Source organism: Oryctolagus cuniculus, chromosome 6 (genome assembly GCF_964237555.1).
Source record: "Oryctolagus cuniculus chromosome 6, mOryCun1.1, whole genome shotgun sequence".
In the NCBI taxonomy this organism is placed as follows: Eukaryota; Metazoa; Chordata; class Mammalia; order Lagomorpha; family Leporidae; genus Oryctolagus; species Oryctolagus cuniculus.
The window spans coordinates 27,518,212-27,546,210 of NC_091437.1; the positions used below are offsets into that span (position 1 = coordinate 27,518,212).

At 60.9% G+C, this 27,999-nt stretch overlaps 1 protein-coding gene across 3 annotated transcripts in view; it reads right to left on the bottom strand.

Annotated features, from left to right (window-relative positions):
- Positions 1 to 27,999, bottom strand: part of NRG2 (neuregulin 2) — a 185,006-nt gene that overhangs the window by 16,108 nt on the left and 140,899 nt on the right. For 2 of the 3 annotated variants that reach the window (XM_051843446.2, XM_051843444.2), the window contains exons 2-5: positions 19,308 to 19,479; positions 13,340 to 13,458; positions 5,841 to 5,961; positions 4 to 62 (exon numbers count right to left, since the gene is read on the bottom strand). In XM_051843446.2, coding sequence (XP_051699406.2) covers positions 4 to 62; positions 5,841 to 5,961; positions 13,340 to 13,458; positions 19,308 to 19,479 — 471 coding nt within the window. Of the gene's footprint in view, positions 1 to 3; positions 63 to 435; positions 513 to 5,840; positions 5,962 to 13,339; positions 13,459 to 19,307; positions 19,480 to 27,999 lie in introns of all 3 variants that reach the window. The other variant, XM_051843445.2, reaches the window with a different exon arrangement.

A 27,999-nucleotide genomic window follows, 5' to 3' on the forward strand; every position in this document is an offset into this window, starting at 1 on the left:
TACTGGAGAAGTTGACCATTGCGAACTGCTGACACCTGTCCCCGGTGTATCCCACAGGACACCTACCAAAAGAAAGAAAACCAGAAAGAGAGAGCCAGGATAGCAAGCCACAGGCCTCGCCACACCCCGGCACAGGCTCCTGCCAGTGCCCGCTGGGTTCCTTGCCACCGTTACCATTTGCACTGGCCTGGCCACTCTGCCCCTTACCTGTAGCCCTGAACTTTAAACCCAAGGATTAGGCCAAAAATGAAAAACAAAGCCAAACAAAACAAAAGAACAAACCAACCAAAAATACAAAAAAAAGAAAAGAAAAGAAAAAAATAAAAACAGCCAAAGATCAAAACAACCAACACCCCTGGCCCTAGGCCCTACATTGGGGGACTGCGCCGAAGCTTCCTAAGGAGCAGGGACTCGTGTTTGTATCTTCAAACATACTTTGCTTAGGATCTGGCATGTACAATCGCAAAGGCAGTTTCTCCAAACATCTCTGTCCGAAGAATCCGTTTGGACATCTGGAGAAGGAAAAGGGGAAAAATCACAGAACAAACTGGCATCATCCGCGAGGCTCAGGTTAGAAGTCAAAGTGCACAGTGATGAATGAGAACAACCAAGTCAGGCACTTGGGGTCACTCTCGGAGCTGAAGGGGCCGGGGTCGGGGCTGGCGCAGGGTTGGAAACCGCCCCGTGGCTCTCTACCACATGTGGCTCCGTGGGTGGCAGGGAGGGTGGGGGGCAGGGAGGAAGATGACGTGGGGAAGTGTGGGAGGAGACGGGGGTGCTGACTAGTGGCCCTGCTGGGGGCTGAGCCTTGCCTTCTCACCTGCCTGGTGGCCCCAGGGAGCCGGGGTAGCAGCCCCTGGGCCAGGCAGGCAGTGGGCGGGGTGCTGGGAACCACCCCTCTGGACCCTACTAAAGGACTACACCCCACCCCCCGGGACCCTGGGCAGCTTTTCTGATCCATGGTGCAGCCCTGGAGAGCTCCAAGGGGAATCCTGTCCTTGGACTGCGTGACCGTGACCAAAGGGAGTTGGGAACTGTGGGGCCTGTTCTGTCTGGGAGTGCTCTGTGGCCAAACGCGTTTGGGGAACCCGCTCCCAGGGCTCTCCCACGTTAGCGTGCCAAAGGCTGTGAGCAGTCCATGGGAGCAAAGAGCTAGGCCTTGCAGTGCACCCCAAGTGTGTCTGACCATGGGAGTGCCTTTAGAGGAACCCTTGCAGAACCCAGTTTGGGGAAGGCTCAGCAGGGAGGGGCGGAGCCCGGGAGGAGCTGCAGTTACCAGCCTCCCAGGGCAGGCAGGGAACATGGGCTCAAGTGGCGAGAACCATGTGGGGCGAGCAGCAGGGGCACTGGGGGGACCCTGGAAGCTTGCTGCTCACCAGGGGCCAGCCGGGAGCCTGGCCCTGGGGCCCGCACCACCACTGCCAGGCTCTGCCCTGTGCCTCTCTCACCCATGGTGCCTTTCTTACTGCTGCAAGGCACTTACCCTCTCCCGTGCCCCTAACCTTGTCCTGAGCCCCATGGCCCACGGCCTTCTGTCCTCTGGCTGCTCCCTCCTGCCCCTGCCCTCAAGCGAGTCCCCATCTCACAGGTTTCTGGGGGATGCTCCCAACCCTGTGCTCTCTTCTGAACCCCAGCAAGGCCAGATCCCTGAGGAAGAGCTTGGGGCAGGGCCAGCGTGTCCCACGCTCAAGTCTCCCTCCTCACAGCTGGGGCTGTGTTGTCCCTGCCTCTTCTCTCGCAGGAAATGAGCTGAGACCAGCACCGTGTCCTGCTGGGGCAGAGGCTTCAGCCCGGCAGGAACCTGGCTAGACTTCTCCAGGGCAAGCGGGCAGCAGCCGGCCTCGGAGTGGGTGGTGGCCGCTGGCTGGGGGCAGGGTGGCTGAGCTGGAGCTTCTCTGGGCCTGGACAGGTCTCCCAGGGGAGGCAGTGGTGCAGTGAGTGCAGGGTACCTGGCCCAGGCTGCGGGTGCAGTGCAGCCCGCAGCCCTAGTGAACAGGATGGCTTGCAGGTGGCGGCTCTCAGCAGCCTTTGTCAACGCCTCCTTCTCTGGGCCCCTGCACTTGTCCCCACCCCCATCCAAGAAGATGGAGGCAGTGGCTAAGGACTCCTGACTGGGCCAGGCCATACTCAGCTCTTGGAAACTGATGTCCACTCAGGATGGGGAAGGTGCAGGCAGAAGTGGTTTTCTGAACAGAAGCATCTTTGTGGGTGGAGGATAAAGACCCAGGAAGTCCTTGATGTGACTCTTGGAATCCACAGGGGAACAAGAAAGAGGGATTTTTCCCAATATCTAAGATAAGCCAGGCGTTGGGAATCAGGGAACCGTGTGTGTGTGTGTGTGTGTGTGTGTGTGTGTGAGAGAGAGAGAGAGAGAGAGAGAGAGAGAGAGAGAGAGAGAATGTGTATGAGTGTCTATATGTGAATGTGTGTGTGTTTAAGAGACAGGGGAGTACAGGGGCAGGAGGGGACGAAGGGGAACTTTATTCCCACTGCTGAAAAACAGGGCTGCTGTCATATGGGACCAGTGACAATGCCATGCCTACGTCCCTGGTCGCACACCCAGCCTGCAGGCTCATCTTTTTGCCACCAAGCTGCACAACTCCAGGGGATACCAGTGACGCGGCCCACAATGCAAATGTGGAGTAATGCCACACTGTGGTCCTAACCTTCCTGCTCTGGGAAAGTGGGCTTTCCCACTGGTGGAACAAAAGCAAAAGTCTCAGGTGGATGCTGTGAGTGTGGGGCTCGGGGACTGAGTCAGTGCTGGTCTGTGGGGTACTCACTCTTGGGGGCTCCTGGACACTCTCATTTCTCGCCTTCCAGCTACCTGTTGAAGCTGGGGCTTCCCTAAAGAAGGCTCCAGGGGTGGCTGGACCTAATCCTCTCTAAGTTAGCCCCAGGATGGGAGCCTGAACTCAGCTGGGGGCTTGGCTGGCGGCTGGCGGCCTCCACTCAAACAGGGGTGGATCTTCTGAATGCCAGGGACACGGAAGATGAACCAGGAGGGCGGCAGGCGGCAGCCTCCCAGCTCCTCGTCGGCTGCGACGCTGGGAGGGGCTGTGCCCAGCACTGGAGAAGAGCAGGGTGGTGGTGGGGGGAGAGGAGAGCCTGAGGGCTGCTTCTGGGGCGACAGAGGGGTCAGGGTCTCTGCCTTCCCCTTTCCCCAGCCCACCTCCCGGGCGTCAGTTTCTCCTTTTGGTAGCCTGGGGATAATGCCATGTGTGCTGCCCTCTCCTGGGGAGGGGAGGATGGAGGATGAGAGTGTGCCCCGGCCCCTGGAGGGAGTGGGGGGTCTCTGCGTTTGTTGGTGGGGCAGGGGTGGAGATGCGGCGAGGATGAGCAGGCAGATGGGGTGGGGTGGGGTGGGGGAAGGGGAGGATGAGCGATGGTGGGGGGAGGCATGCCACTGGTATGTGCACAGGGCTGGAAAGAGTCTTGTTCTGTCATCATCCCCTGAACCAGTCCCCAAGAGTCACGCACCAACCGTGCTCAACAAACACGGAGAGAAGAGGAGAAAGCAGCGGCCCCTGTCTGGCCCAGACAGGGGCCGGTCACCTGGGTTTGGACCCCCATTTTCAAATCTCCCTAAGTTTTCTCTTGTGAAACCAAATTCAGTATCAGTGACCCTGTTTCTTTTGGCACTGAGTTCCAGAAAAACAGGAGGGCCGCAGGGTGCTGCTTCCCGACACGGCCTGCGGGGCTCGGAACCAATACACAACAACAAGGGTAAGAAAACCAGGAAGGAAAACTGACTTTTATAGAAACTGGAATGAAACTGACCAGTGTAGTTTCATTATCCAAGCTAAGCGGCAATGCAAAAAAATCAAAATAAAAAGTAAACAAACAGCACAAATGGTAAGACGTGAGTTCCGTTTCCTAAGTTCTTTCCTTTTTGTTCCATTCAGGTGTCATCAGGAACCCTGAGAGGCCTGCCCCCCGTCCCCCCCGGCTCGCCCGCCCCCAGAGTGGCCTCTGGGCTCTGCCCTGCCCCCCCACCCGGCCTTCTCCAGCACAGCTCGGAGGACCTGCCAGGGACGGACCCGCGCCTGCCGAGCGTCGGAGTCGGGGAAGGCGGTTCCAGGAGCCCTGGCTGGGGTGCACTCAGGAAAAGTGAGACGGGGAGGTGGCGGCTCTGGGTGCCAAGTTCAGGTTCTAAGCAGTGAAGCCCAGTTGTCCTGGCGGGGGAGGGGAGGCAGGGCACTGTCTTGGCAATGGCTCGGGCTCTCGCCCTTGATTCCTCTCACAATGACCTGGGCAGGACCCAGGACCCTAGGGGTGCAGCCTTGCTGGCAGGGCCCTCTGGGCACCTTGAGACCTCGTCACCCCCTTTCCCACACCACACTCTGGGCCCCATCACCCCCACTCCGCCCTGGCACCTGTGCTGAAGGGCTGTGACCTCGTCTGCCTGGAGCCAGAGCTCCGTTCAGCGCTACTACTGGACGCTTTGAGGTTCAAGGGTGAGGAGGCAGGAAGAAGGAACTCCTGGCCTATGTGTGGGGTGGGGGCAGAGAGGGGGCTGCAGGGTGGGGCCATCCCTGGCAGGTGTTTAGGACCTTGTGAGCATCTCCTAGGTCTGTCCCGAAGAGCTGGGAGCTTCCCCAGGGGCAGCCTCCCGGAGGTGGGGGTGGGGCTGAGTGTGGCTGTGAACTTCTAGGAGGACCTGCTGCTCTGGGACTGTCCCCTGGGGGTGGGGATGGGGAGGGCGGGAAGGAGAGGGCAGCAGGTGAAGGGGGCACTAGGGAGGAAGCCAGCCAAGGAGGCCAGCTGGGGCCAGGGCCCCAGTGCTGCCCCAGCACTGAGGGGGAGTGAGAAGGAGGTGGCCCCTCTGGTCCCGAGGCTAGGTGGGGTGGGGTGGGGGCGGGGGTCTCCCAAAGCCCTGGCCCCCTCAGCAGGCTCACACTCCTGGGAAGGCTATAGCCAGGAAGGGGGATGCAGGTCTGGAGCGGGAGGTCAGAGGTGGTGCTGATGTGACCTTGTCCCAGGGAGGTTGAACCACACCTCTGGTGGCCTCTGCCCAGATGCTTGGGGGATGGGGCAGCTGCAGCAGCCAAGCTGTTCGCTCGGCCCCTCCCAGCCCTCCCGTGGCCTGGCCAGAGCTGGTGTTGCCCTCCGCCAGCTCCCCACCCCCTCCTCACACCCCCACCACAGGACCTGTCAGAGGCCCTGTGGGCCCAGCTGCCCGGATCTGCCTGGGCCTGAACAAACCCTCCCTGGTGGCCATGCTCTTGCCTGCCCTGCTTTCTGGGGGTGATGGTGGGGTGTCTCTGGGCTCCTTGGAGTTCCTGCTGGGGACACCCTGGCTCTGCACTGGGAGAAGAGGCCACGGGCCTACCTGGACACTGGAGGCCAGCAGGGCAGGGAGAGCAGGGAGATCTGAGGCCAGCCCTGGGTTCTGGGCCCACCCCTCCTCTCGCCTCAAGACTGCAAGGAGCAGGACCCCCAGCTGCCAAGGGCTCTGGGAGCTGTGCTCGGCCCGGGGCCCAGGACACATCCATCAGGAACAGGCCATGGAGAGTCCCGAGATGGGGCAGGGAGGAGCAGCAGGGAGTGGGGAGGGGGAGAGCGCCCCGGGCCCGGGGCACAGAGTGGCAGCCCCATCTACAAAGGTGTTGGAGAAAGTGTGCACATCAGGACACTGGGTGGGGAGGGCCTAGGAAGTGGGGACTGCAGGAGCCCCAGGGCCCTTTAGAGCTTGCGCCTCCTTGTATTCCAGCAAGGGCTAGGAAGCGGGCAGAACTCCTGCCTACACCCTTGGGGACCCCTTGCCAGTGGCCTGCAACCCGCTTTTCCTGGAGGCCTCCACGCCTGCCCGGCATCGCCCGCCCCCGGCGCTTACTTACTTGCAGGAGAGCTGGTTGATGCCCTCGATGTAGTAGCAGACGCCTCCGTTGACGCAGTACGACTTGGCTGTCTCGTTGCACTTCCGGGCGTGCCCCGACCAGGATGACAGGGTGGTGCTCACTGAGGGTACGAGAGACACGGCCAGTGACCCACTGAGACCGCCTTCGTGGCTCTGCACGCCCCAACTCAAAGCTGGCAGTGGGGCAGCGGCCGCAGGAACAACTGGGGAGGGGAGGCCTGGGGGCGGGGGAGGTCCCTCCTGGTGGCCAACAAGGCAGACAGGAGGCCACCGTGAGCTCTGCTGGTCAGCACGGTGCGACCCTGCAACCCCGCTCCGGGCCAAACTCCAGAGTCCAGGCAGGTTTTCCCGTCTTCCTTTTCTGAGAGGGCGAGAAGACAGCAGAGGCTGCTTTCTCTGGGGGGGTGGGGGGGTGGGAGGGCCTCTCTTCCTCTTTCGTCCTGTGCTTCCAGGCGCGGCACTGCAAGTACACGGCCCACTGATGTGTACCGAGGGGAAGAGAGACGGGTCGAGGTACAGCAGGGGGACACCGTCTCACAGCGGAGCAGGGAGTGGCCGGAAGGCAGTGGGGTTTAGGGAACAGCACATATGTCAAGCACTGGCCTTTCCTATCAGCTGGAGAGATGGGGGGCCACCCCAGCTTCCACTCTCCCCTTCCTCCCAGGGCTGGACCGGCTCTAAGGCCTGCAAGAAGGTTGCAGAGACCACTATGTCCCACCTCGCTCAGCACCCAAGATCCCCTCTCTCCTGACGCGGACAGCCCCCTGCTGCCCCCTTGCCCCCAGCCAGCTGTGGCCTCTGGAGGGAGCCTCCAGGCCTTGGACAGCTCAGGCGTGAGGCAGCGCTTCAGGTTGCTGGCGAAGAGGCAGCGCAGCTGGGATGTGAGAAGTGAGTGAGAGCCAGACAGGGGTCCCAGGCTACCCCAGACCGCAAACCTGACCCATGAGATGCGTCTGAGAGATGACAATAGGGGGAGCTCTACCCTCCCATCAGGGATGGCTTCCAGAAAATTCTTGCCCCAAGTGTCAATTTGTACCTGGAAGATAACACCCCAGGCTGTGCAACCAGAGAGGGCTGGCTGCCCCCACTCCCACCCACCAGTGGCCTCCGACAGGACCTCCTGTCTTAGCTGGCCCCGGCTCCTGCGGCAGGGGTCTCCATGGCGCCCCTCAACCAGAGGACTGGGAGGCGGCTGCCGGGGACAGGCAGTTGGCGCCCTCGGTGTTTAGACGTTAGGGAGACGGATGGAGTGTGGGCTTCTAGTGTATACACAGCTCCGCGGCTGTGCGCTTGGCCGCTGATAAAGCCCAGTGCGAGGGTGGCCCCCACCTGCCCCTCCACAGCCCGGCAGCCAGCCGCATGCACACACGCACGCCTTCTGCCCTGGGCTCCACTGCAGGCCCCAGCTGGGACCCATGTGCCAGATGGGAGAGATGGCCTCGGGCGAGGCTCTGTCCCACTTCTGGGTCAGTGAGAACCAGGGCGCTAGGAGAGGGAATAAGAGCAACGGCCCAGGGCACCACGCCTGTCAGTTTTAAAGTTCCCTTGCTGCGGAAGCGCTTGAGGTTGTCCTGCCCTCGGCTTCTGTTGCCAAGGAGGAACAGGGACAGGGAAGGCATCCATCGGGCCTGTCTGGAGTCACAGGGTGTGTTGAGGCGCAGTCTGGGGCTGCCGGCGCCTGTGGCCGTGCGGCCTCTCTCTGAGCATGCGTCAGCACCAGGGCTTGATGGAGATAGGCGCACAGGACTGGGCCTCAGGCCCTCGGTGTGGCTCAGCCACAGAGAGCTGTGCCCAGACCTGCCGCCCCAGCACGGCTCCCTCTGTGGGCCTTGGGGGCAGAGACTGCCCACTGCCTGCCCTCACTGCTGTCCCCCTTGAGCAAAGGACGGCAGTGACTCCAGCAGGCAGCTCCACGCCTGGGCTTGTCACACACACACGTCGTGGCTCTTGAAGGCCCTGGCACTGGGACACAGAGCCTGGTCTGCCTGCACCAGGGTGTCAGTGGCCGAGCAGGGCACAGAGTGGGCAAGGGGGGCTAGGCAGGGAGGATGTGGGGGCCATGTCCCCAGGCCCCTCCTCTGGGACGGCTGGGCCTCCCTGAATCCACAGACCCAGCTTGACTGGTGAGCAAACCGCAGCCGCGGGAGCTCTGTGCCCTGCGCGGAGGTGCTCACGCTGGGGCCTATTGGAGCAGCCTGGGGCCCTGGAGCCCACGTCTACACTGCTTGGCCCACGAACCTGTGTCCCTCACTGTGGCCCCTGGGCTTGGAGGCGCATCAGTGAAGGGGACTCTGAGTCGGGGAGCTGGCCACACCCTGTACCCTCTGCAAGGATGGCCCCCAGCCTCCCACACTCAACGTATCCACAACCGGCCCCCTCACCTGCCCCAACCTCGCCTTTCTGCAGTCCCCTCCCCCCAGGCACGAAGGCACAAACCTAAGACCCAGGGGCGCCTCTGATTTCTCATCCTCTGTTGGTCCCTACAGCCACCCAACCCCTGGCCTCGCCAAGAGACCCTGCCCCTGCCTCCCCCAGGCCAGGCCATGGTCTTGTCTGCCTCCTCCCTGGACTCTAGAGCGGCCTACACGGTTGCCTTCTCAAACCCGTTAGCTTTGCAGCAGCCACATCAGCTCCATCACCTCCGCCACCACAGCACTGCTGTGTGCTCTTGGCACCAGGCCCCTCAAGTCCTCCCCGGCCACCGGTGTGTGTCCCGGCTGCAGTGGTCTTAGCCCCGGCCCTCCAGCAGGACCTTCCCAACAGCAGCGTCGGAGCTCCTCACCTCTCAGGTGGGCCAGGCTCCTGCCCGATCCTTCTCTGAGCATTATGTGGGGTCTAGAAAAAGTTCCTGGAAAATGTATCTTGTGAAAAAATGGCAAAATTTTTTCGCACCAAAATAAACTTACTGTTGCCTTCCATTTTCATGAACTTTTGGAAGCCCCGTCCTACTTGTAGCTGCAGGACTTGCTCTGACGGTGTAGGCAGCCAGGTGTACTAGCCACTAACACTCAGCTCATCCACTAGAACATAAACTCCACGAGGCAGGAGCCACGTCACTCAGATCAACCACCGAGCCTGGTGGTCCAGCGTCGTGCCTGGGCCGTGGCAAGTGCCACACACATTTTACTGAGTGGATAAATGAATGAGCAAACCAACACCAGGCTCCACAGAGCGACGTGCCTTCCAGAGCCCTCCCAGGGGCCAGGCTGCTGTCGCTGCTGCCACGCGTTGTCTCTGATCGCACAATTCCCGTGAAGTCACGAGGAAACGAAAATCACAGCCACAGTGAGCCACCGCCAGACGTCCACTAGGACGGCAAGAATTAAAAAGTTAGATGCTAACAGGCGGTGGCGACGATACAGAAACTGGAACCCTCATGTGTTGCTGGTGTGAATATGAAACGCGGCAGCTGCTTTGGAAAACAGCTTGGAAGTTCCTTTGAAATTACACAGAGAACACACACGTGCCCCGGAGATTCCTTCCCGAGGCAGGTCCCCAAGAGATTGAAAAACCTATATGCACGCGAATACGCACAGCCGTGGTATTCGTAATAGTCCAAATGTGGACAATCCAAATGACCCAATAATCCACATGATGAATGGACAGAGAAAGTCTGGCATCCATACAGTGGAATATTATTCCACCAAAAGAAATGCAGTTCTGATACGTGCCACAACACGGACAAACAATGTTAAGCAGAAGCAGCCAAAAAGCCACGTATCCTGATGCTATTTATGTGAAATGTCCAGAGCAAGTACACCCACAGATACATGGCTGCCAGGGGCTCGGGGGAGGGGAGAGAAATGTGGAGTGACTGCTACTGGGCACGAAATTGCTTTTTGGGGTGAGAAAGATGTTTTGGAATTAGAGTTGATGATTATAAAACTCTGTGACTGTACTAAGAGCCACTGGGCTGAATACATTAAAAGGATGAATGCGATGATTTACAGGCTGTGTCTAAGAAAAAAACACCGATGTTAGCCAAATGCCCAGGAAGCTTTTCTTAGTCACTGGTGTCTTGGGGTGAGTTTATCAGGCCCGTGAGGCGCTGTGGCGGCGCCACCCTGCTGCCCATGGCTACGAGGCCAAGTGCTCTTCTCCTTGGCTCAGAGAAAAAACCTCTGCTTGTCTTGTAAGGCCCAGGCCCCAGCCTCTTCGTCCATCACAGCTTGCTGCCCGGCCTGCAGGAGCCTCTTCTCCCGGATGCAGCTGCCCGGCCTTGCTCTGCACTCTGAGAGCAGAGGCAGTCGCGCTGGATCCAGGAGGCAGCTTCCCGCCCTTGCCGGGATTTGCTTGGGGCCAGGATTGTGACTTCCCAGAGCTCAGAGAGGGTCTTGAGGACTAAGTGCTTGCTGAGTGCATGCACGAGGGTGCATAGGTGTGCACGTGTTCAAACAGCCCTGTGCAGCCTCCAGGCAGGAGACATGTCCAGAGACCTCTCAAGGCATCCATGGCACTGTGCCACCCCAGGTCAAAGGTGCCCACCCTCTGGGGCACAGGGTAACACCCTCGGGACATTCCCAGTTCTCTCACCCTGGACGAGGAAGCTGGGTTCTCTCAGAAGCAGGTTGGACCAAGCTCACAGGCCCCCCCCCCCCCCCCAGCATCACAAACTTCCTGCCAACTCCGCCTCCTCCAGGCAGCTTGGGAAGGCAGAAAGCTCTTGTGAGTTGGCAGAGCTGGGGAAGGAGCAGCAGCCTCCACCCGGACAGAGAATTAGGCACCCAGGAGCCAGATCCATGCAGCCTGCTGCTCCCTCGCACCCCACCCCCCAGGCCCAGCTCCCCTGGGGCCTGGGCGGGCCCAGCCAACCCACCTTGGGATGAGTCAGAGGGGGCAGAAGCAGCTGCCCGCCCTCCACCCCCTCCCCAGGGTGTGGCTGCTGCAGGTCTCCTGGGTTCTGTGGGTAAACAAGGAGCCCAGGCACCTCCACTGGGAACTGTCCCCCACTGGAGCTCCTGGTGCCCTGCGGTGGCTCTGTCACCTCCCAGCCTCAAGGGTGCGCTGTGCAGGACAGCAGCGGAGGTGTGTTCTGTGTGTGCACAGCCCGGCAGCCCTGACCTCAAACTCAGGATCCCAGATCTGGGGAGGAATGGGCGTCAGGTTCATCCATCAGGGCCCTGAGATGGCATCGTGGGAGACTAGGGAGGAGGGGTAAGTAGCTTGGGTGGCCTGACGCGGGGCTGGGACCCCAGAGTCTCTGAGCTCTTGCTGCTATCCTGCTGCTGTCCTGCTGGGCTTAAGGATCTGCCCTCAGCGCCCAGCCTGAAGGCTCTGCTGTCTTCGCCACACTGCCCAGAGCAAGGCCCGCTGAGGCTGGACGCACGTGTGGGGTGGCACTGCAGCGTGTGTGTGTGGGTGGGGGACCCTCCCAACCTGCTGCAGCCTCAGGCCCTAGCCCCGTGTGGGATCGGGCCTGCGTGTAGTTTGCTTCCACTGCCAAGAGCATTGCTGGGGGCAAGTGCTGCACTGCCAGCCCCAGCAGGGCCTGCCCCTCACTGTCCTGCCGCTTAGACGCCCCTTCACACACACAGTGGGCTTGTGGTACTTGGCCTCAGTAGGGCCAGCCGGCGTCCCTCCCTGGAACTGTGGCCACACACACAGACAGAGCCGTCTCCTTCCTCAGGGTGGCAGGCTGTCTGAACCTACGGCCTGCCCCTCTCCATTCCCCAAACATGCGAGAAGCCCATCTCACAGCAGAAAGGGATGTGGCCAACACGAGGTGGGAGGAAGCATCCTGACCCATTCTTGGAGCTCTTGGACTCCGTCACATCTTGGGCCAGCTCGACCTCTGGATTTGCCAGCTTTGTAAGCTGACAAATCATTCCTTAAGGCAGGTGTGAGCTGGATTCTCCTCAGTCTTGCCTAATAGCACGGCATCCCCCAAGTCCGCAGTGGGTCTCAGGGCAGCTGCTCGCTCTGGCAGAGGCGGCAGGGCCCCACATGGCCCACATGGCCAGGCCTAGATACAAGCAACAGCAGAGGCCTCGGAGCAGAGTGGACGATCCTCACCAGGTGCCCACAGGGAGCGAGGGGTGAACAGGCTAGCCCCAGCGAGCTCCCACAAAGAATGTTTGCCAGCTACTCTTACGTCCTATCGTTCTGTTGTTACCAGCTGGTTGACTTCGGGTCAAACACTTCAGTTCTCTGAGCTGGCTGCAAAGTGTAAAATCGATCCTGAGCCTGTGTGCTGATTTGTGAGAGAATCAGGCGTGGCTCAGTGCACTGTAGCTGTTGCTGTAGCTGCCGGGAGAGGGCGTTGTCTCCGCTGTCTGCACTAACCCAGGGCCACAAGGCTGCAGGAAGGCCAGCGACAGTTGGATGTTCTGGGGGAGAACTCACGAGATGTCACCCCATCAGGACATCAGGCCTGAGAGGTGGCCCAGGACTGCAGCTGAGCCGATGCCGCAGGGGCCAGGCTGCCGAGGAGAGCCAGCATGGCCAAGGTAGTTTGGGGAGGACAGACGGAATCATGGGTTTGTCGTGTGGCTCCAGGGCCGGGGGCCTGGCAGGAGGACAGCCCACGGCACTGGTTTGGATGAGTAGGGAAGAGACCTGAGCCAGGGTTGCCCTTGAGGTGGGGCTAGAGTGGAGGGCAGCAGGGTGGAAATGTCCAGAAAGAAGGCTCAGTGGGACGGGGACACAGAGACTCAGGCTTAATGGCGGGGCAGGGGCATCCCTTGCCAACACGGGGCAGCCAGGGGCTGAGCTGGGGCTCTGTCTGAGGGCCACATCGCAGACAAGGGCCCAGAGAGGGTCGGCAGGTGAGGCCAGGTCCAAGGCTGGGCTCTGGGATGGGTGTGGGACTGCGAGCAGCCCCTGGAAGCACGCAGGCGGCCTGACGGCACCCTCAGCTGGAGCACCAGGGACGGGAATGCCCCCTGGCGCTGTGGCGCACCTGGGGGCAGGCAGCTCGGCAGGGGCGGGGTGGGAGGGGGCAGAGCAGGGCCTTGGCCCACCGCCCGGCACAAGGCGTCCTGCTCTCAGAGACCTGAAGCCGAGGGTGCCTGGAGGTCCTGACCTTGTCCGCAAGGACAGAGGATGACCCCGAAGCCCAGGCTCCCAGCCCGGGGCCCAGCGGAGACGCTGCCTGCCCTCAGGTGCCCAGCAGAGCAACAGGCCGTGGCTCCCGGCCGCCCTGGGCCTGCCTCTCCCCCAGCCCTGCTCCTGGCAGCCCGGCCTCCCGTAATTGCCTTCTAAAAATATCCTCCCCTCCACCCCCACCTCTTGATTTCAAAATATTTAGTTTTCAGGCTATTTCAAATGAGAGCTGGCGGCTCTTCCAGGCCCAGATAACAAAGCTAAACATTTATGCTTCGACTGCATTTCTCTGAATCGGCTCAGATCTCGGACTTGATATGGCAGCTGCAGTGGGGAGGGGAGCCCAACTCAAGACAGATCACGTGCGGGCCTCCCGGGGCGCGCGCCCGCCCGCCCGCCAAGCCCCCGGGGAGCCTCCCTGGCCCGTGGTCTACCTACCGCTGTTGACGTGCAGCCGGCCGCGAGCCGTGTCCTTCCCCAGGATGTTCTCGGCCTCGCACACGTACTCCCCGGCGTCTTCCACCTTCACCTTGTTGAACTGAAGTCGTGAGTTCTTTCTGGTTAGGGAGGGGGGGAGACAGGCATTGGTGTGAGCTGGGGTGGGCTGTGCCTCCCCGCAGAGCCCGCTAGGTGGGACGAGACGCCCTTGGGCGGCCCTATCTGGGGGCCAGGTAGAACCACAGCCCTGGTAGCTGCCCTGCGCACTGATGCACTGTCGCATCCTCATGTCCACGGGGCCAAGGCTGGACCTTCCGTGTCACATGTCCCTGGCGGAGTCCCCTGGCCACCTCCCTGGTTCACAGCCTGTGTCCCTGCACACGTGAGGTCTATTCCCAGTGCTGGGTTTTGGATGTGTCCCCCTCCTCCCACCAAAGTTTCTGGGCTGGAAACCTGAACCCCAAGTCACCAGTGCTGGGAGGGGGCAGGTGGGGAGGGGTGTTGAACCCTCTGGACGCATTCACGTGGCCATCTCAGGGGCGGGTTTGTTATCAAAGTGGGTCGGGCCCTGGGGGCCTTGGTCCTTTCTCTCTTGCTCACTGTGTCACCATGAGGCCTCCTGCCACGTTCGAGTGCAGCAAGCGGGCCCTCACCACGTGTGGCCCATTGGGCTTGGATGTCCCTGTCACCAGAACCAGAAGTCCAACAGATTCCCACTGCTAATAAATTAGCCCACCGGGCGCTTTCTGTCACAGTGCCTGACAGAGACAGGGACAGACACAGAGCTGCAGGTTCCCATGGCAACAGGGCCTGTGGCCCTCCCCTGCCTTCACATCAGCCCTGCCACTAAGGGGCACCCCGTAGCCTCTCCAAGGGGCCATTTGTTTCACTCATTCATTCATTTACTCATTCATTCAAAAAAAATGTTTACTGAGCATTGTCTGTGTCAGGAACTTGTATATTTCAGAGGCCAGAAAGATTCTGCATGGGATCCTTTGGACCACCCTGGGTGCCCCCTTCTACAGAGGGCAAGTGGAGTCCTTGTGGGGCTTCCAGACTTGCCCAAGGGTGCCCGGTGAGGCTAAGGCAGGGGCGGACCAGGAGCTACATGGGTGAGGATGCGGGCTCTTTCTGGGTGGTCTCTGTACCCAGCCCCTGCACGCTGAGACCTGAGGGGCCAGACCCAACAGGACCCCGGGGCACTTGGCCCTGTTCCCCTCTTCTTTCTAAAGCCCTGGCCAATGCTGTCCGTGCTTCTCAGAGCCGCCCGGTATGGCCGATGGGGTACCCAGGCTCCGCAGGGGTCTGCTCACAGCTCCCGCTGGGCTCCTGCCCCAGTGCCTCCAGGGGCAGCATGAGCACTGGACGAAGCCCAGGACCCAGCCCGGCCCCCAGGGAGTAGCAGGAAGTGACATGAACATTTCCTCACATGATGTGACCTTCCGATTCCTCGACAATGCGCAGTGGGTTGTGGGGTGAGGCATGAGTTAGGACAGTCGAGCTGTCATCACCCTGACCCTGGCCATGCAGGGGTGAGGAGCACAAGGCAGGGGAGCAGAGAGGCTGGGCAGGGAGCGCAGGCCCACAGTCCCTTCCTCACCCTGTGCTTTGGGGACCTCGCTCCTGGCCTCTGCCTCTGGGGGTACATCTCCACGCAAACATTCTTACAAAGCCCCCTGCCCCCCAGCAAGGGCGCTGCACGGTCACCAGCAGACCCTCCTGCTGCGGGGATGTCCTCCCCAAGCCGTGGTGACAGCTGCTTGCCTACACTGTACCCTGCCTGGCTCAAGCCGGTCTCTGTGTCCTTGGCTTGGTGCCTGCCCGCAGCCTTCTTGGGTCAACTCAAGTTTGTTCCCTGCATTAAACAGAGTCCTGGAGGCCCTGGGGACAAACACAGCCTCCTGCCCCAGCCTGAGCACACACGTGTGTCCCGGCTTCCCCAGCACGGGGCTCGTCCAGCTCCCCGAGCCTGGAGAGGCGGGGCAGGGGTTCCCTGTGCCAGTGCCTCAGGGATGCCGGCCAGATCCCCCTTGTCACCCACAGCCAAGTTCAAACTTCTCCATGCAACACCACGCGTGGCAGGCTGGGGATCACAGGATCGATATGAGCTGCGACTTAAGGCCCCCAACATGAGGGTGTGGGGCCAGTGGAGAGGGGGCACGGGGCCTCTCTGGGGAGAGGACAGTGGAGGCATGAGGAGCTGGGTGTGCTGGCCGCAGCCTCTGGCTTTGCCAGCTGTTCCTGGCTGTCAGCGAGGTAGCCGCACAAACGCCCAGGGTGAGGATCGGAGCTGAGGGGGCCCCAGGGCCACCATGTCCCTGCCTCGCTCCCAGCCCTGGTGCGAGGCCCTAAGGACTCTCTCTGGCTTCCTGGCAGGTGGATCCTGCGCCACCCAAGGCTGCCTGGCAGGGTCCCTCCGCCTTTGTGGAGGCTCTCTGCAGGCAGGGCTGGGACCCGGGCAGGCGCCGGCACACGTGCGTGTCTCCCTCTGCGCCTCCCTCCCTCCCCGGCCACCTGCCTGAGGGGCCTGTCCCGGCCTGCCCCTCATCAATGAGGGAACAGTGCTCCTGGTCCCAGGGCTGGCAGGGGCAGCGGTCTCCTGGCAGAGGGAGGCAGGGGTTAGACTCCGTGGTGCGGCAGGCACCAAGGACAGCCAGTGCCCGGGGAGGGGTCCCTGCAGGCCACCTGTGCAGCCTGGGCAGGTGGAGTGCCAGCTGTCTCATGGGCAGTGGGAAGATTTCCCCAGAGAGGCCTCGGATCAGGTGAGGTGTAGACAGAGGAGGGCAGGGAATGCATGGAGGTGGCGGCTCTGAGACACTCCTGGGGACCTTGGTCCTGGAATCCCAAGTTCCCCAGGGTGGCTCACGCTGCCAGCACTACCACCCGGCAGCTGGGAGCCCAGGGCCAGGACAGGTGGGACGGGGCCCTTGCAGAACGCAGTGCATGGGGCAGGGGGCACACCTCAGACTCCTAGGGATCCACAATACCCAAGAGAAGACCTGACCGGGCCCTGCTTCTGCACTGGGCCCCCATTTGCTGGGTCAAACTGAGGTTGAACCAGGAAAACGACTCGTTTAAAAGACAAGGACAACCCACAGTAGGCCTTCGGTGTGGTGGCTGAGACACCACTCAGGACACTGCATCCCACATCCCAGTGTCTGGGTTTGAGTCCTGGCTCTGCTTCTAATCCAGCTTCCTGCCAATGTGTATCCTGGGAGGCAGCAGGTGATGGCTCAAGTACTTGGGCCCCTGTCACTCACATGGGAGACTCCAGATGAATTCGTGGCTTCCTGGCTTTGGCCTGGCCCCACTCTGGCTGTTGCAGGCATCTGGGGCATGAACCAGAAGACAGACCACTCTCTGTCTACCTCTGTCTCTCCAAGTGCCAAATAGCCTAGGACAGTGAAAGGGCTCTGCCTCCCCCTTGGGGGACCATGTGGAGGCAGAGGGGGGCTTTCCTGCAGGAGCCTCATCATCGCTGGGCCCTACAGGGGACGAGGGTGTGGGTGGGGACCCGGACTCAGGCTGTCATGCCGGAGGAGGAGCCTGAGATCCTCAGCGACACCCCGCATCTGAAGCACATAGAGGAGGAGGAAGCAGAGCCGCCCCGAGGGCTCGGGGAGGTGTCCCAGGGCTGTGACATTTAAGCTGGAGATCTCTGCCAGGGACAAGAGGCAGGGGAACAGCCTGGGCCCAGGTCCAGGGTCACGGAAAGCAAACCCGGGACGGGAAGTGCAGCCCTGTCAGGGAGAAGTGTGGCAGGGAGCGGAGGGCGAGCAGGGGCCCCCGTGGGCTCTCCGGGTCTGTGGAGCAGAGAGCGGAGGACTGGGTACGTGGCCGTGTGAGAAAGACCCTCCCCTGCCAGGCAGCCGTGGCCTCGGCGGTGCTGGGGGCACTGAAGCCAGGATGGAGGTGCCAGAAGGCGGGGACCGCATCACTTCTGCCCACAGGAGTGTCCTGGGGCTCTGCACATAGCCAATCCCCGATCCATGTGTGTTAGACACAGACTTGAGCCCACAAGGGGCCTGTGGTGGGAGACGGTGAGGAGACGTGGGATCACCTGGAGGAGGAGGCAGGTGCGCTGCCTGTGGGCTGTGGGCCACCTCCCGGTGATGTCTGGGGTTCAACTGACAGGGTGGGTTTGGAGCTGAGGAAAAAAAAGCCATGCAGCCTGGAGTGGAGACTTGGGGATTGATCTCTTTCTCATCCTAAACAGCTAACAAATTTATCTGAGAGTCAGAGAGGATGCTGGGGAGAGCTCCCACCTGCTGGTTCATCCCCCAGATCCCTACAAGAGCCAGGCTGAAGCTGAGCACTCAATCCAGGTCGCCCACAGGGGGGCAGTGACCCCGAGAACCTGCTGCCCACCCACAGCGGACTGGGGACTCGAACCCAGGCATTCTGACATGGGATGCAGGCGACTGAACTGCTAGGCCAAATCCCTCCCTGGGTCAGGTACTTAAAGCAAGGGGAGAACGTGAAATCCCCATGGCTGGGGAGGGCAGGAGGGAGGAGTGAAGTGCCACGCCCATGCCAGGGTGGGCATTGGGGGCAACTCAGAGTTGTGCAAGGGGTCTGGGAGCAGGGGACTCCCCCCAGGAGGCCGACAGGCCCGGGTTCGGGCTGGAAGATCCGAGAGGGAGGACTCAGCGGGCGGGGCAAGCATCGGAGCAGAGAGGTGAGGGGGCGGGTTTGGTGGTTGACAGTGGTGACAGGAAGGCTGCCAAGGCCAGCGGTGACCCCAGGACTCGGTGCATGGCCGGGGCAGGGTGGGGCACTTTCCTGCCTTCCATGGTCGCAGGGCAGTAATGGAGAGACCCCACTCTGCAGAGAGGCTCCCAGCAGCCTGCCTGCTCTTCTCTCCACGGGGCGGGCATTGCAGGGCAGGGGCAGGAGCCGTGCTGGGTGGGCCGCCTGCATTCTCACTGACGCTGTTGACTGGGGACACATCGGAAGCCTCTGCCCCCGCCAGCCAGCACATCTTTCAGCCAGAAACCGCTCTGCTTGAAGCCAGCCCCTTGTTTAGCGATGCACTGTTTCCTGCCCGCTTCCGTCTCTGCTTCCCACTCTTGCAAGGAAGTTCAGAGAACAGGAAGCAGCTCCGAGTCCCCTGACCCTCACCCCCCACCCCCACCCCGGCTTCACAGGTCTGAGTCACGGCCACAGGCGAGGCCGCTCGGCCAGCCCCTCCTTCATCGCCCCTTGTGCTCGGCTGGCTGGACGGCTCTAAGACCACCTCCTTTTGCATTCTGTGGGGGCCAAGGGGGACACCATGGCCAGGAAAAGTGGGGCAGCTGGCTGCTTGGGGGTGGGCAGAGCAGGCAGGAGTTCTTGGGTCAGCGGGAAGCGAGCCTGCTCTGTGGGACTCAAGGAGCAGCCACGTGGGGAGGGGCCACGTGGGACTCCTGACCTCCGTGGTGGCAGAAGCCCCTGCCTGAGCAGCCTGGGATGGGACAGACTGGGGGGAGCCTCTGCTTTACTTCCCTGGAGCCTGCTTCCGTGCTGGGCTGCGGGGCCACTGTTGCCAAGACACACTCCCAACTCCCGTCCAAGCTCTCTGGCAATCAGCAGTTTGGGAAACCGAGAAACCAGCACCCCAGGTGGTTGGCGGGGAGAGGTGTACGGCAGCCAGGGCTGTCACTGAGGATTCTAGATGACCGGGCTTTTAGACCCTGGGACAGGTCTCCTGAGGAAAGTTTAAGGGGCAGGTAAGAACTTCCACTAGCAAAGCTGACCTTGACAATCAAATTGCCTTTGACCTTCAGAGCTGTTAATCACTTAATTCTTGCCTAGAACCTTCCCAGGGGGTCCAGAGCTGCAAGAAGGCTGGGTGTGGGCAGGAGTGGGGGAGGGGATGGAGAGGCAGTGGGATGAGCCCCGTGGCCACACAGCTCGGGGCTGCAGCCGGGGCTCTGCCCAGCCCAGGCCCCTCCTTGCCGGGAGGAGAGGGCGCCCGGACGCTGCTCACCTGCCGTTGCCGTACTTGATGCGGATGTCACGACTACGGTTGAGCTCCTTGCCGTCCTTGAACCACCGGTAGGAGGGCTGGGGGTTCCCGGCTGCTGCCTCGCACTTGAGTGACTGCTTCTCACCCACCTGTCCTGTCTGGCTCTTCATCTTCTTCAGCTTCGGCCGGGTGGCTGTGGGGCACAAGGCAGATGGGTGAGTGTGGTGGAGGTGGGCACAGTGCCAAGCGTGAGCGAAGGGGGGTGTGGGGCCCTGTCCTTGGGCTGGGCTGGAAGAGGCAGGGAGCGAGGTGAGGGCTGAGGGCCCGCCCCCGGGCGCGTTTCTCATCTGCAGTGCTATCCAGGTAGCTGCTGCTCAGGAAGTGGCCCTGTGCCTGCCAGCTTAGGAAAGCAGCGCAGTAAGCCCGCGATTTCACTGCAATGATTGAACTCGTTCACAGGCGGGGACGCTGAGGCTCAGCACGGTCAGGTCTCTTGCCTAAGGGGGCGGGCAATGAAACGATTCAAAGCCAGGTCTCCTCGACTTCGTTCTCACGATCTAACTCTTGTCCCGGATGCCCAGGCCTGCGCCATGCCCAGAGGGCACAGGTGGACCGAGAGGACACCTCAGCTCCCACTCTCAGGCAGAGCGGCTGTGACCGGCACTGCTGTCACTGCAGGGTGTGCCCAGGCCAGGCTCGGGGCAGCACTCTCTCTGCTCAGAGGTAAGGGCTGGGAGGGAGGATGGAGGAAGGCGAGCCAGGCACAGGGGGCGCCATGGCTGACGTGGGTGGGTGAGATGGGGGGCAAGGCCTGGATGGCACTGGCGGACACAGGACCTGTTACTGATGCAAAACCACCTGTGCCAAGCTGCAGGCTTCCCCGGCTTTCCTTAAACTCCCTGCAATTTGCACACAGCCCAGTCTGCCAGGCATCACAGACTGCCAGGCATCACCTCCTTGCTCCTCTCCCCATCAACTAAACAAAGACAAACAAGTAAAAGGAAAAAGGTGAGGGCAAGCCAGAGCTCCCTGCTGGGCTGTGTGATAAACCCCATGGGCACAGCCCCCCTCAGCAGGTGCACGCCTTCCTGCACGCGCTCACTGTCCCAAGCACCGTCCCACTGCCTGCCGCTGAAGCTGAGGCTCTGAGAGCTCCAGGGTCTGGGAAGTGGGCAGGAGATGGGATGGCTGCAGGGCACGGAGAGAGCAGGGAGCCCGCCTTAGGAGCACACCATACAGGCAGCACAGCTCCGCTCACGTCGGGAGGGAAAGACTACAGAAGATCAAAAGAAAATCAATGTGATCCCAGTGCTCAGAACTCTCTCTCCCTTTCCCTCCCTCGCTGCCTCCGCCTGCCTCTCTCTCTCTCTCTCTCTCTCTCTCTCTCTCTCTCTCCACACACACACACACACACACACACACACAGTGGGATCAGTGCTAGCAACATGTTTCTTTCATTTAACGAAACAATGTAAGCCTTTCACCTTGGTGTTGAATATTAATAGGAGCATTTCCCCACAATGAGATCTCTAAGTCATGAGTTTCTGGAGATGAAAACAGACGCTGCTTGAGAAACGGGTTCCGTGAGCAATCTGGTTTGGAGAACATGTGCGTGAGCCCGGGCCAGGAAGCATCTTTATCCACTTCAATAAGATGCTCCAAGCAAGGACCTTGACACTGTTTTTCTTGGAACCCTTAGCAGCATTTCAAGGAAATAAAGTTATGTGGAACAAATTCTCTGACCTGACTAATGGTGGACGTGCAGAAGGGTACACGGCTTATCAAACAAGTCTCCCTGCAACTTCTGACGACAGCCACGTGACTGCCTCCTAAGGGCGAACTGACTTTATCAGCTCTCTTTACACCCCTCAGAGATCTGTTAGTCACAACCCCCCTACCCTCGGCTACGCACACATGTGGTTTTCAGGGCATCCTTTTTCATGACTGCGTAATGTTCCTGGGGCACGTGCCCCATAATTAAATAGTGCATTCCTGCTGTGGGGCAGTCAGCAAGCCCCCTCCCTCCATCACACATGACCCAGGGGGAACCTCCTCATAGGTGCATAACCACACACCTCCCAGCACCCCTCTGCTCTAGGCGTTCAAGTCTGAGCTTTGCAACTGTGAGCTTTGGGTCCTGGGGCCGTGTCCACAGGCTTGCTGCGTTGGCACCTCAGCGCCCTCCTTGGCAACACACAGGTGGTAAATAATAGCTGCTCCCTCAGGGGGTGAGGGCTGCGAGGATTCCATGAGATGATGCACGGAGCACCTGGCGCAGATGCAGCAGCTAATGAGGGCCGGCTATTACTGCTATTGCTAGCCACAATTATTTCCTACGGCGATCTTGCTCAAAGCAGAAGTGCTGCGTCAAAGGGGGTGCAAATCTGCTCTGCGCATGCTGCCAACACCCCTGGGGGAGGCTGCACCCAGCTGCACTGCCCCCAGTGGATGGCAGAGCCTGTTCTTCCTACATCCTCCCCAACAGGAGCCCTTATCATGCCTCTCATCTCGGCCAATTAGCCAGGCAAAAGATAGCGTCGATTTGTTAGTTTCAATTTGCACTACGTGCATTACTGGTGAGGCTGACTTTTTTCACAAGTGCATCGGTCTGCTGTGTTTCTTCCTATGCAGTCGCCGGTTCACGCCTGTGGTCTGTTTCTTTACCGAGTGCTCGGCTTATTGATTTGCCAGAGCTCCTGAGAAGCCTGAGGGCTCCTCACCTTCTGCAGTGTCTTCCTACTTCCCTCATTCTCACAGCTTAAAATCCTGGCGTATTTTTGGGCACCGAGAGCCTTTATGCGCATCAGTGTGTTCACCTGTGGGAGCTTCTGGAACGTCATTCTTGCGCGTGTGAGTGAAGTCGCGCCTCAGCACCCTCCCAGCCCCGCGGCATCAGCCTCCTTTACCCGCTCTGTACTGCCCAGTGGCTCCTCCCCGTGGCGCTCACCTGGCAGCAAGGTCTCTAGGGAGCTGCTTGTGATGCCAAGCGGAAGGCTGGGACGTGGTCCGCAGAGCCCAGCAGTGCACCCAGGCATGGCGCTTTGGTTTTTAGTTTATTTCAGAGGCAGAGAGACACACACACAGAGGGAGCTCCTGTCCTCTGGTTCACTCCCAGAATGCCCACAATGGTCGGCACTGGGACTGGGTCAGGCCACACCTGGGAGCCAGGACCTCACTCCAGGTCTCCCACATGGGTGGCAGACACCTGGCTGCCGAGTCAGCACCACTGCCTCCCACGGTCTGCATTAGCGGAAAGCAGGAGTCAGAGCTGGAGCTGGGACTTGAACCGGAATGCGGAACATGGCGTCTTAATCGCTAGCCCAGACGCCGGCTCCAGGCACCTGGGTTTTTAAAGGCCTCCTCTTTCTACCTCTGCTCCTGAGGCAGAAGGCACACAGCAGAGCGATCGTCAGGGCGTATAGCTCACGCACTGCTTACACACGAACACAGCTGCGTAGACTTCGCTCTAAGGTCCATGTAAACCTTGTAAACAGGTGATGTAGACCTTGGCCAAGGGGAGACTTCCAGTTAGTCCCCTTCCCCTGGACTGGGCACACAGCTTGTCTGAGGTCCTAAGGTGCCCCTCCCTCACCTGCAAACAAGGGCATCCCCGGCCCGACCTTCAAGGGTCACGTCCCTCCCAGCAAGCCAGGGCAAGGATGCAGCTAACTGGTGGCAGAGGGCAGGTTTCCCGGCACCAGACTTTGCACCAAGCCCATGCCACTCCTGATGGTGGTGAGATGGACTGGGGTAGCACGGGTGGTCTTATATAGACATGGACCCCAGAAATAGCAGGTGTGACCCCAACTCAGAGGGTCTGAGGAACTGGGAGCAAAATTATTTCCTGCCACCAATGGAAAAGATGGGGCCGCATTTCAGATCCTAGCTGGCGAACACCACGTCCTGACAATCTCCTCACTGCAGAACCACCACGCAGTGACGAGGCGGAAGGACGGGGTCCTGCTCTGAGGAGGTCCATTTGCACCAAGGGGCGCAGGCGCCGGGGGCAGTCAGCAGGAACCACGTGACCACGACGATTTGCTGGAGAGGACTCCACAGTGGGACTGAACCTGGTGTTCACAGGACACTTCCTGTGTGGTTGGAAGACAGAAGATGGGGGTGGGCCTCGGGGGTCTCTGAGGGGCAGGCAAGGCCCGGGTGACGTGGGGCTGTGTGATCCAGAACAAGGAGTCTGCGTTTGTTTCGCCTTTTTGTTGTTTTGACGCACCTGCTAGAAAATTTAAAATTATGCCTGTGGGTTGCATTATATTTCTGTCAGACAGCTCTTCTCTAAAGGATGACAAAATAAAAATAACCCGACATCTGCATCAGACTGCGTCTTGACGAAGAGCTTTCTCTCACAGCTCGGAGCGGTTCCTCACCAGAGCCATCTGATAGGCCGAAAGCCAGGGAAACCTGGGCCGTGGCAGGGTCAGGGCCGAGGCCACGGCGTGGGCAGGCACTCAGCCCTCCACTCCGTCCACACACGCTGGTTGGGGCCTGCAATGTGGTGCTGGCCTCTGTCTCAGGCAGAAGTGATGGAGCCATACAAGGAGTCACCTCGCCACCTCCCACCCCCCCCCCCACGCCACACCCCACTCAGGCTGGCTCGTTCCTTTCTGACTGTCTTGTTATGTAAGAAACACACTTTGTTGTTGTTGTTGTAGAAAAGTTACACAACACAGATGAGGAAGACAGAAAAGCACGTTTAAATCAATTCCATGGGACTTCAGCAGATCTTTCCCGAAGACGTATTCTAGAGTCCTTTCCCCATCGTCATTGGGAAACGCAATTTCCCACGGTGAGACCTGCGGCTCCACACCCCTGTGCTGCCTGTGTTCAGAAGAGCTTGCCAGCTGTCGTCCACGCACGGCGAATACTGGTGATGCCGCACACGGCATCCACATCAACTCTACTAGGTGGCCACAGGGACGGGTCCTGGTCCTAAGGTCTGTGTGTTTCCCAGCCCGGATGGGGCCTCCTAGATGCCCAGCACATGGGACAGTGGACAGCTGCCAGGCACTGGGTGAGAGCAGGGCTGCTGACTCCATACCCTGTCCCCATGGCCATCACTGACCCCAACCCCCAGCGGCTGCTCCTTGCCCACAGACAGAAGGCGCAGGTGCCAAGTTGATGGCCAGGTAGGCTCTTGAGTGCTGGGCATCTCTCCTTTCTCATAGGATTTTTTCTGCAGCAATAGCCCCCTGTGGGGGTGGAGGTGTGGGGGCTGCTTCAGCAGCTCTCCAAGAACAAGAAAGGGACCCTCAAGGCTGACCCAACTCTCCAGGCTTCTGGTGAGGATGGGTTCCCTAAGACTTCAGGACTTCAGGACCACATCTCATGGTGGCCACGAGTTGGGCCATGGGCCATGTGATGGCCCCTGCTTCCCGTGGCCTGCTGCCAAGCCAGGGCATGTGGCCTGTGTCTGTGGGCTGGGCCGTCCCCAGAAAGCACCTCATTAAAGTCAGCACCACCAGCCCATGCTGCGCACTGCCCACATCCCAGCCCCGAGGCCAGGAGGGGCTGCTGCTGCCAGCAGCTTGACCTCATTCCTCTCGGCAGTGGGCGGTGGGTGCGGAGCCCGCTGAGATCTGAGAGCAAGACAGACGCCCAGGACCTGGCCGGGCACCCGAGCCAGGCAGCGCCATCCAGGGGCAGGCGCAGCGGACTCTTGAAAGGGTTAATGGTCCTCACTTCATGACTAAGGCTGAGCCGGCCCCTGGCAGGGCAACACCTGGAGACGATGTGGCCAGGCCGCCTGGCATCAAAGTCTACCATGGTGCTGCTGCCGACCTGCCGCTGGCCGGCCCTCCCCGCCCCGCTCCCACCTACAAAGTGACTGACACCTATTGAGGCTAATTACAGACTCTGACTTCAAATGACAAAGAAAGAAAAAAAACCTTCAACTGACAACACAGCCGCCTTGAGTGGGCACCGACGGCCTGCTCCCTGCGCCTGCAGAAGGGCCAGGCCTCCGGGGGGGAGTATGTGTCCAGGGGCCTCCCAGCTCTCCCCGAGCCACGGTCCCCAGCCAGCCAGGTCCTGCTTGGTGCCTGGGCCTGCCTAATTCTTGGCTCACAGCTGTCCGACACGTGGTCACTCCCAGCAGCCCCTGTGATGTGCCAGGCACCCACCCTGTGCCAGGGGTATGGCCCTGAACACCCTTGGGTTGGGCTCTGCCCCCTGTTTGGGGCTGGGGCCCCCAGTGAGACTGGGAGGGGGCAGAGCCTCAGAAAGGGCCACTTTCTCCATGTTGGTGACAGCCCGTGGGCCTGGTGCCGGGCACCTCTGCTACAAGAGAAGAGGGCTAGGGCTGGAGCGGGCTGGGGATGAGCGCTGAAGAGGGGAGGCCGTGCTAGGACGGCAGTGGGGACGGCACTCGGGCAGCACCAAGGGAAGCGCAAACGCTCCAGCCCACAGGCTCCCCCTGCCCCGCAGAGGCCCCATGCCCAGACGCCTGCCTCCACAGCTCCAACACGGGGCACACGCAGGTCCCACCTGCCTGCCTGGGCCAACACCATGCCCACCTGCAGGGCCTCCTCCGGGCTCTGCCATGGCCAGGGACGGAGACCCCATGGGCAGCAGAGTCCCCCTCAGGCTCAGGGTCAAGCACAGGAACCGGAGTGGCAAAGCTGGGGGAGGGGGTGCCACCCACTTCTGGGGCTGGGCCACCGGTACATGCTACAGTGGGTACCGGCTACAGTCACCACAGCATCCCTGGGCTTTCCCCGGTGCGTGGGGCACATGCCCCAGATGCCGAGACTGGCACACGTGAGACACCGAGGGAAGAGTGGCAGCCGAGGGCACGGCGCCTCGGGTCTGTCCCCGCTGCCCCGTGTTTCAGCTGTGTGCCCTCTAGCCTCTCTGGGCCTCAGGTGACTCATCTGTAACCCACACGTGGTCTGCCGGAGACCAAGGGAGGAGAAAGCGCTCCATGGGCAGATGCAAGCTGCGGAGCCCGAGCATCTAATCAGCGGCTGGGTGCAGGCTGGGGAGGAGCCGTGGAAGGCACAGGCGCCTGAATCGCCCCCCTGGGGGAGCTGGGCCCTGGCCTGGCAGAGGTCTCTGTGCAGGGGGCCTTGCTGGTGGGCAGGGCCACTCCTCGCCAGGAGAGCCCTGAGAAGGCGGAGCGAGGGGTCCCTGAGTCCTCTCCCCCTCTCTGGCTGGAGTCGGCGGTCCCCGCAGCTCCGGGTCTCCTTAAGGTGCGGGAGGGCAGGGAGAGGGGTAGGGACCGGAAGCACTCAGCCAGGACTGCGCCTCAGCCGGGGTCACCCCAAGCCACAGGATGGAATCGGGGCTCCTTCCCCAGGGCGTGCCAAGCTCACCGGTAGGAAGAGCAGCACCTTGGCCGAAGATGGGCATGTGATGGAGCAGGATGCCAAGTACATGTGCGCTTTCAAGATTAAACAGAAATCAAGGCTTCAGAGAAACGCTGGGCTCTGGGAAGGGTGTGAGCAGGCCTCTGGGCTCTTGTCTCCTCCCGTTCAAATCCACCTGCAAGTGTGGACAGCTCTGGCCTAGGCACTTGGCGGGGAGCAGGATCCGAGGGCTGAGAAGTGGCATCTGTGGTCCAGGCTAGTGGGTGCGAGGGGCTGGGAAAGAACTCAAAGCCTGGGAATTTCGTCACCAGCTCAGACACAACACACAGACCAGTGTCTCTCCCGAGATGGCTCTTTCTCCCCGCGTCCCTCTTCCAGCAGCCTTAGCAACTGTAACAACCCTGTGTCTCCACTTTGCCCAACTTGCACCAAACCTCCTGCCCGTATAACGTCCCTTCCTCCACCAGGCCCTGGCTGGTCAAGCCATACTGCGCCTCCTCCCCCACCTACAGGAGCCTAGGCCGACGGGACACCTGGGAGAGCCACCTTTCTGTGCCTTTCTCAGCTCCCTGGTCTCCTTGGCGGCGCTCAGAGGCTCAGGGGCTGTCCTCTGGGTCAGCCGACGGGCCTTTCCCACACTCGCCTCTGTGTCTCCTCACCCACTTCCCGTCAGGAGCCACAGATGCCAGCACACCCAGCCACTGGGGGCTCCCCACGGACGGCCCTTCTGTGCAGCTTCCACACCCTCTGCTCCCACTCCCCGTGAATAACGCCCCTCCTCCCCCCGCTACAGGTCACAGCCTCGCAGTGCAGGGTGGACACGCAGGCCTGGCTGTGTCCCCTGCCAGGGTCTGATGCGACAGGCCAGTCACTTAACATCCCTGAGCCTTGCAGTCCTTGCCTGGGAAACAGGGCCAACCTCACCCCCTTTTTCAGTTTGGGCCAGGAATGAAACAGAGCTCAGCCCAGCGCCTGGAAGGCAGAGATAGCTTAGTAATGGGCAGCTCCGACTGAGCGAAATCCCGCAAGCTCTCCTCTGATGCTGCCGCCCTCTCTAATCCACCCCGCCAGAAGCCGGCTTGGCCCTGCCCCGCCTCCTAAGCCTCGTCCCTGCTCATCTTGGGGCTTCTTACCTTGGAACAAACTGGGTTCTTTAATTCCCAGAGGGTGGGGGCCTTGGGGAGGGGAGGGGCTGGGGCGTTGCTAGGTTCCTGCTGCCTGGCCTGTAGCTGGGGCTCACCGGTGGCAGGTGCAGCCCCAGGAGTGGATAAGGTAAGGCAGACAGTGGGTGATGGGAGACTGTGACAGCTCCCAGGGGAGGGCAAGGACACCCCCACCCCTCGTTGATCCCGGAGCCCATTCCCAGCCGGCACTCGGCCCTGACAGCATGAACA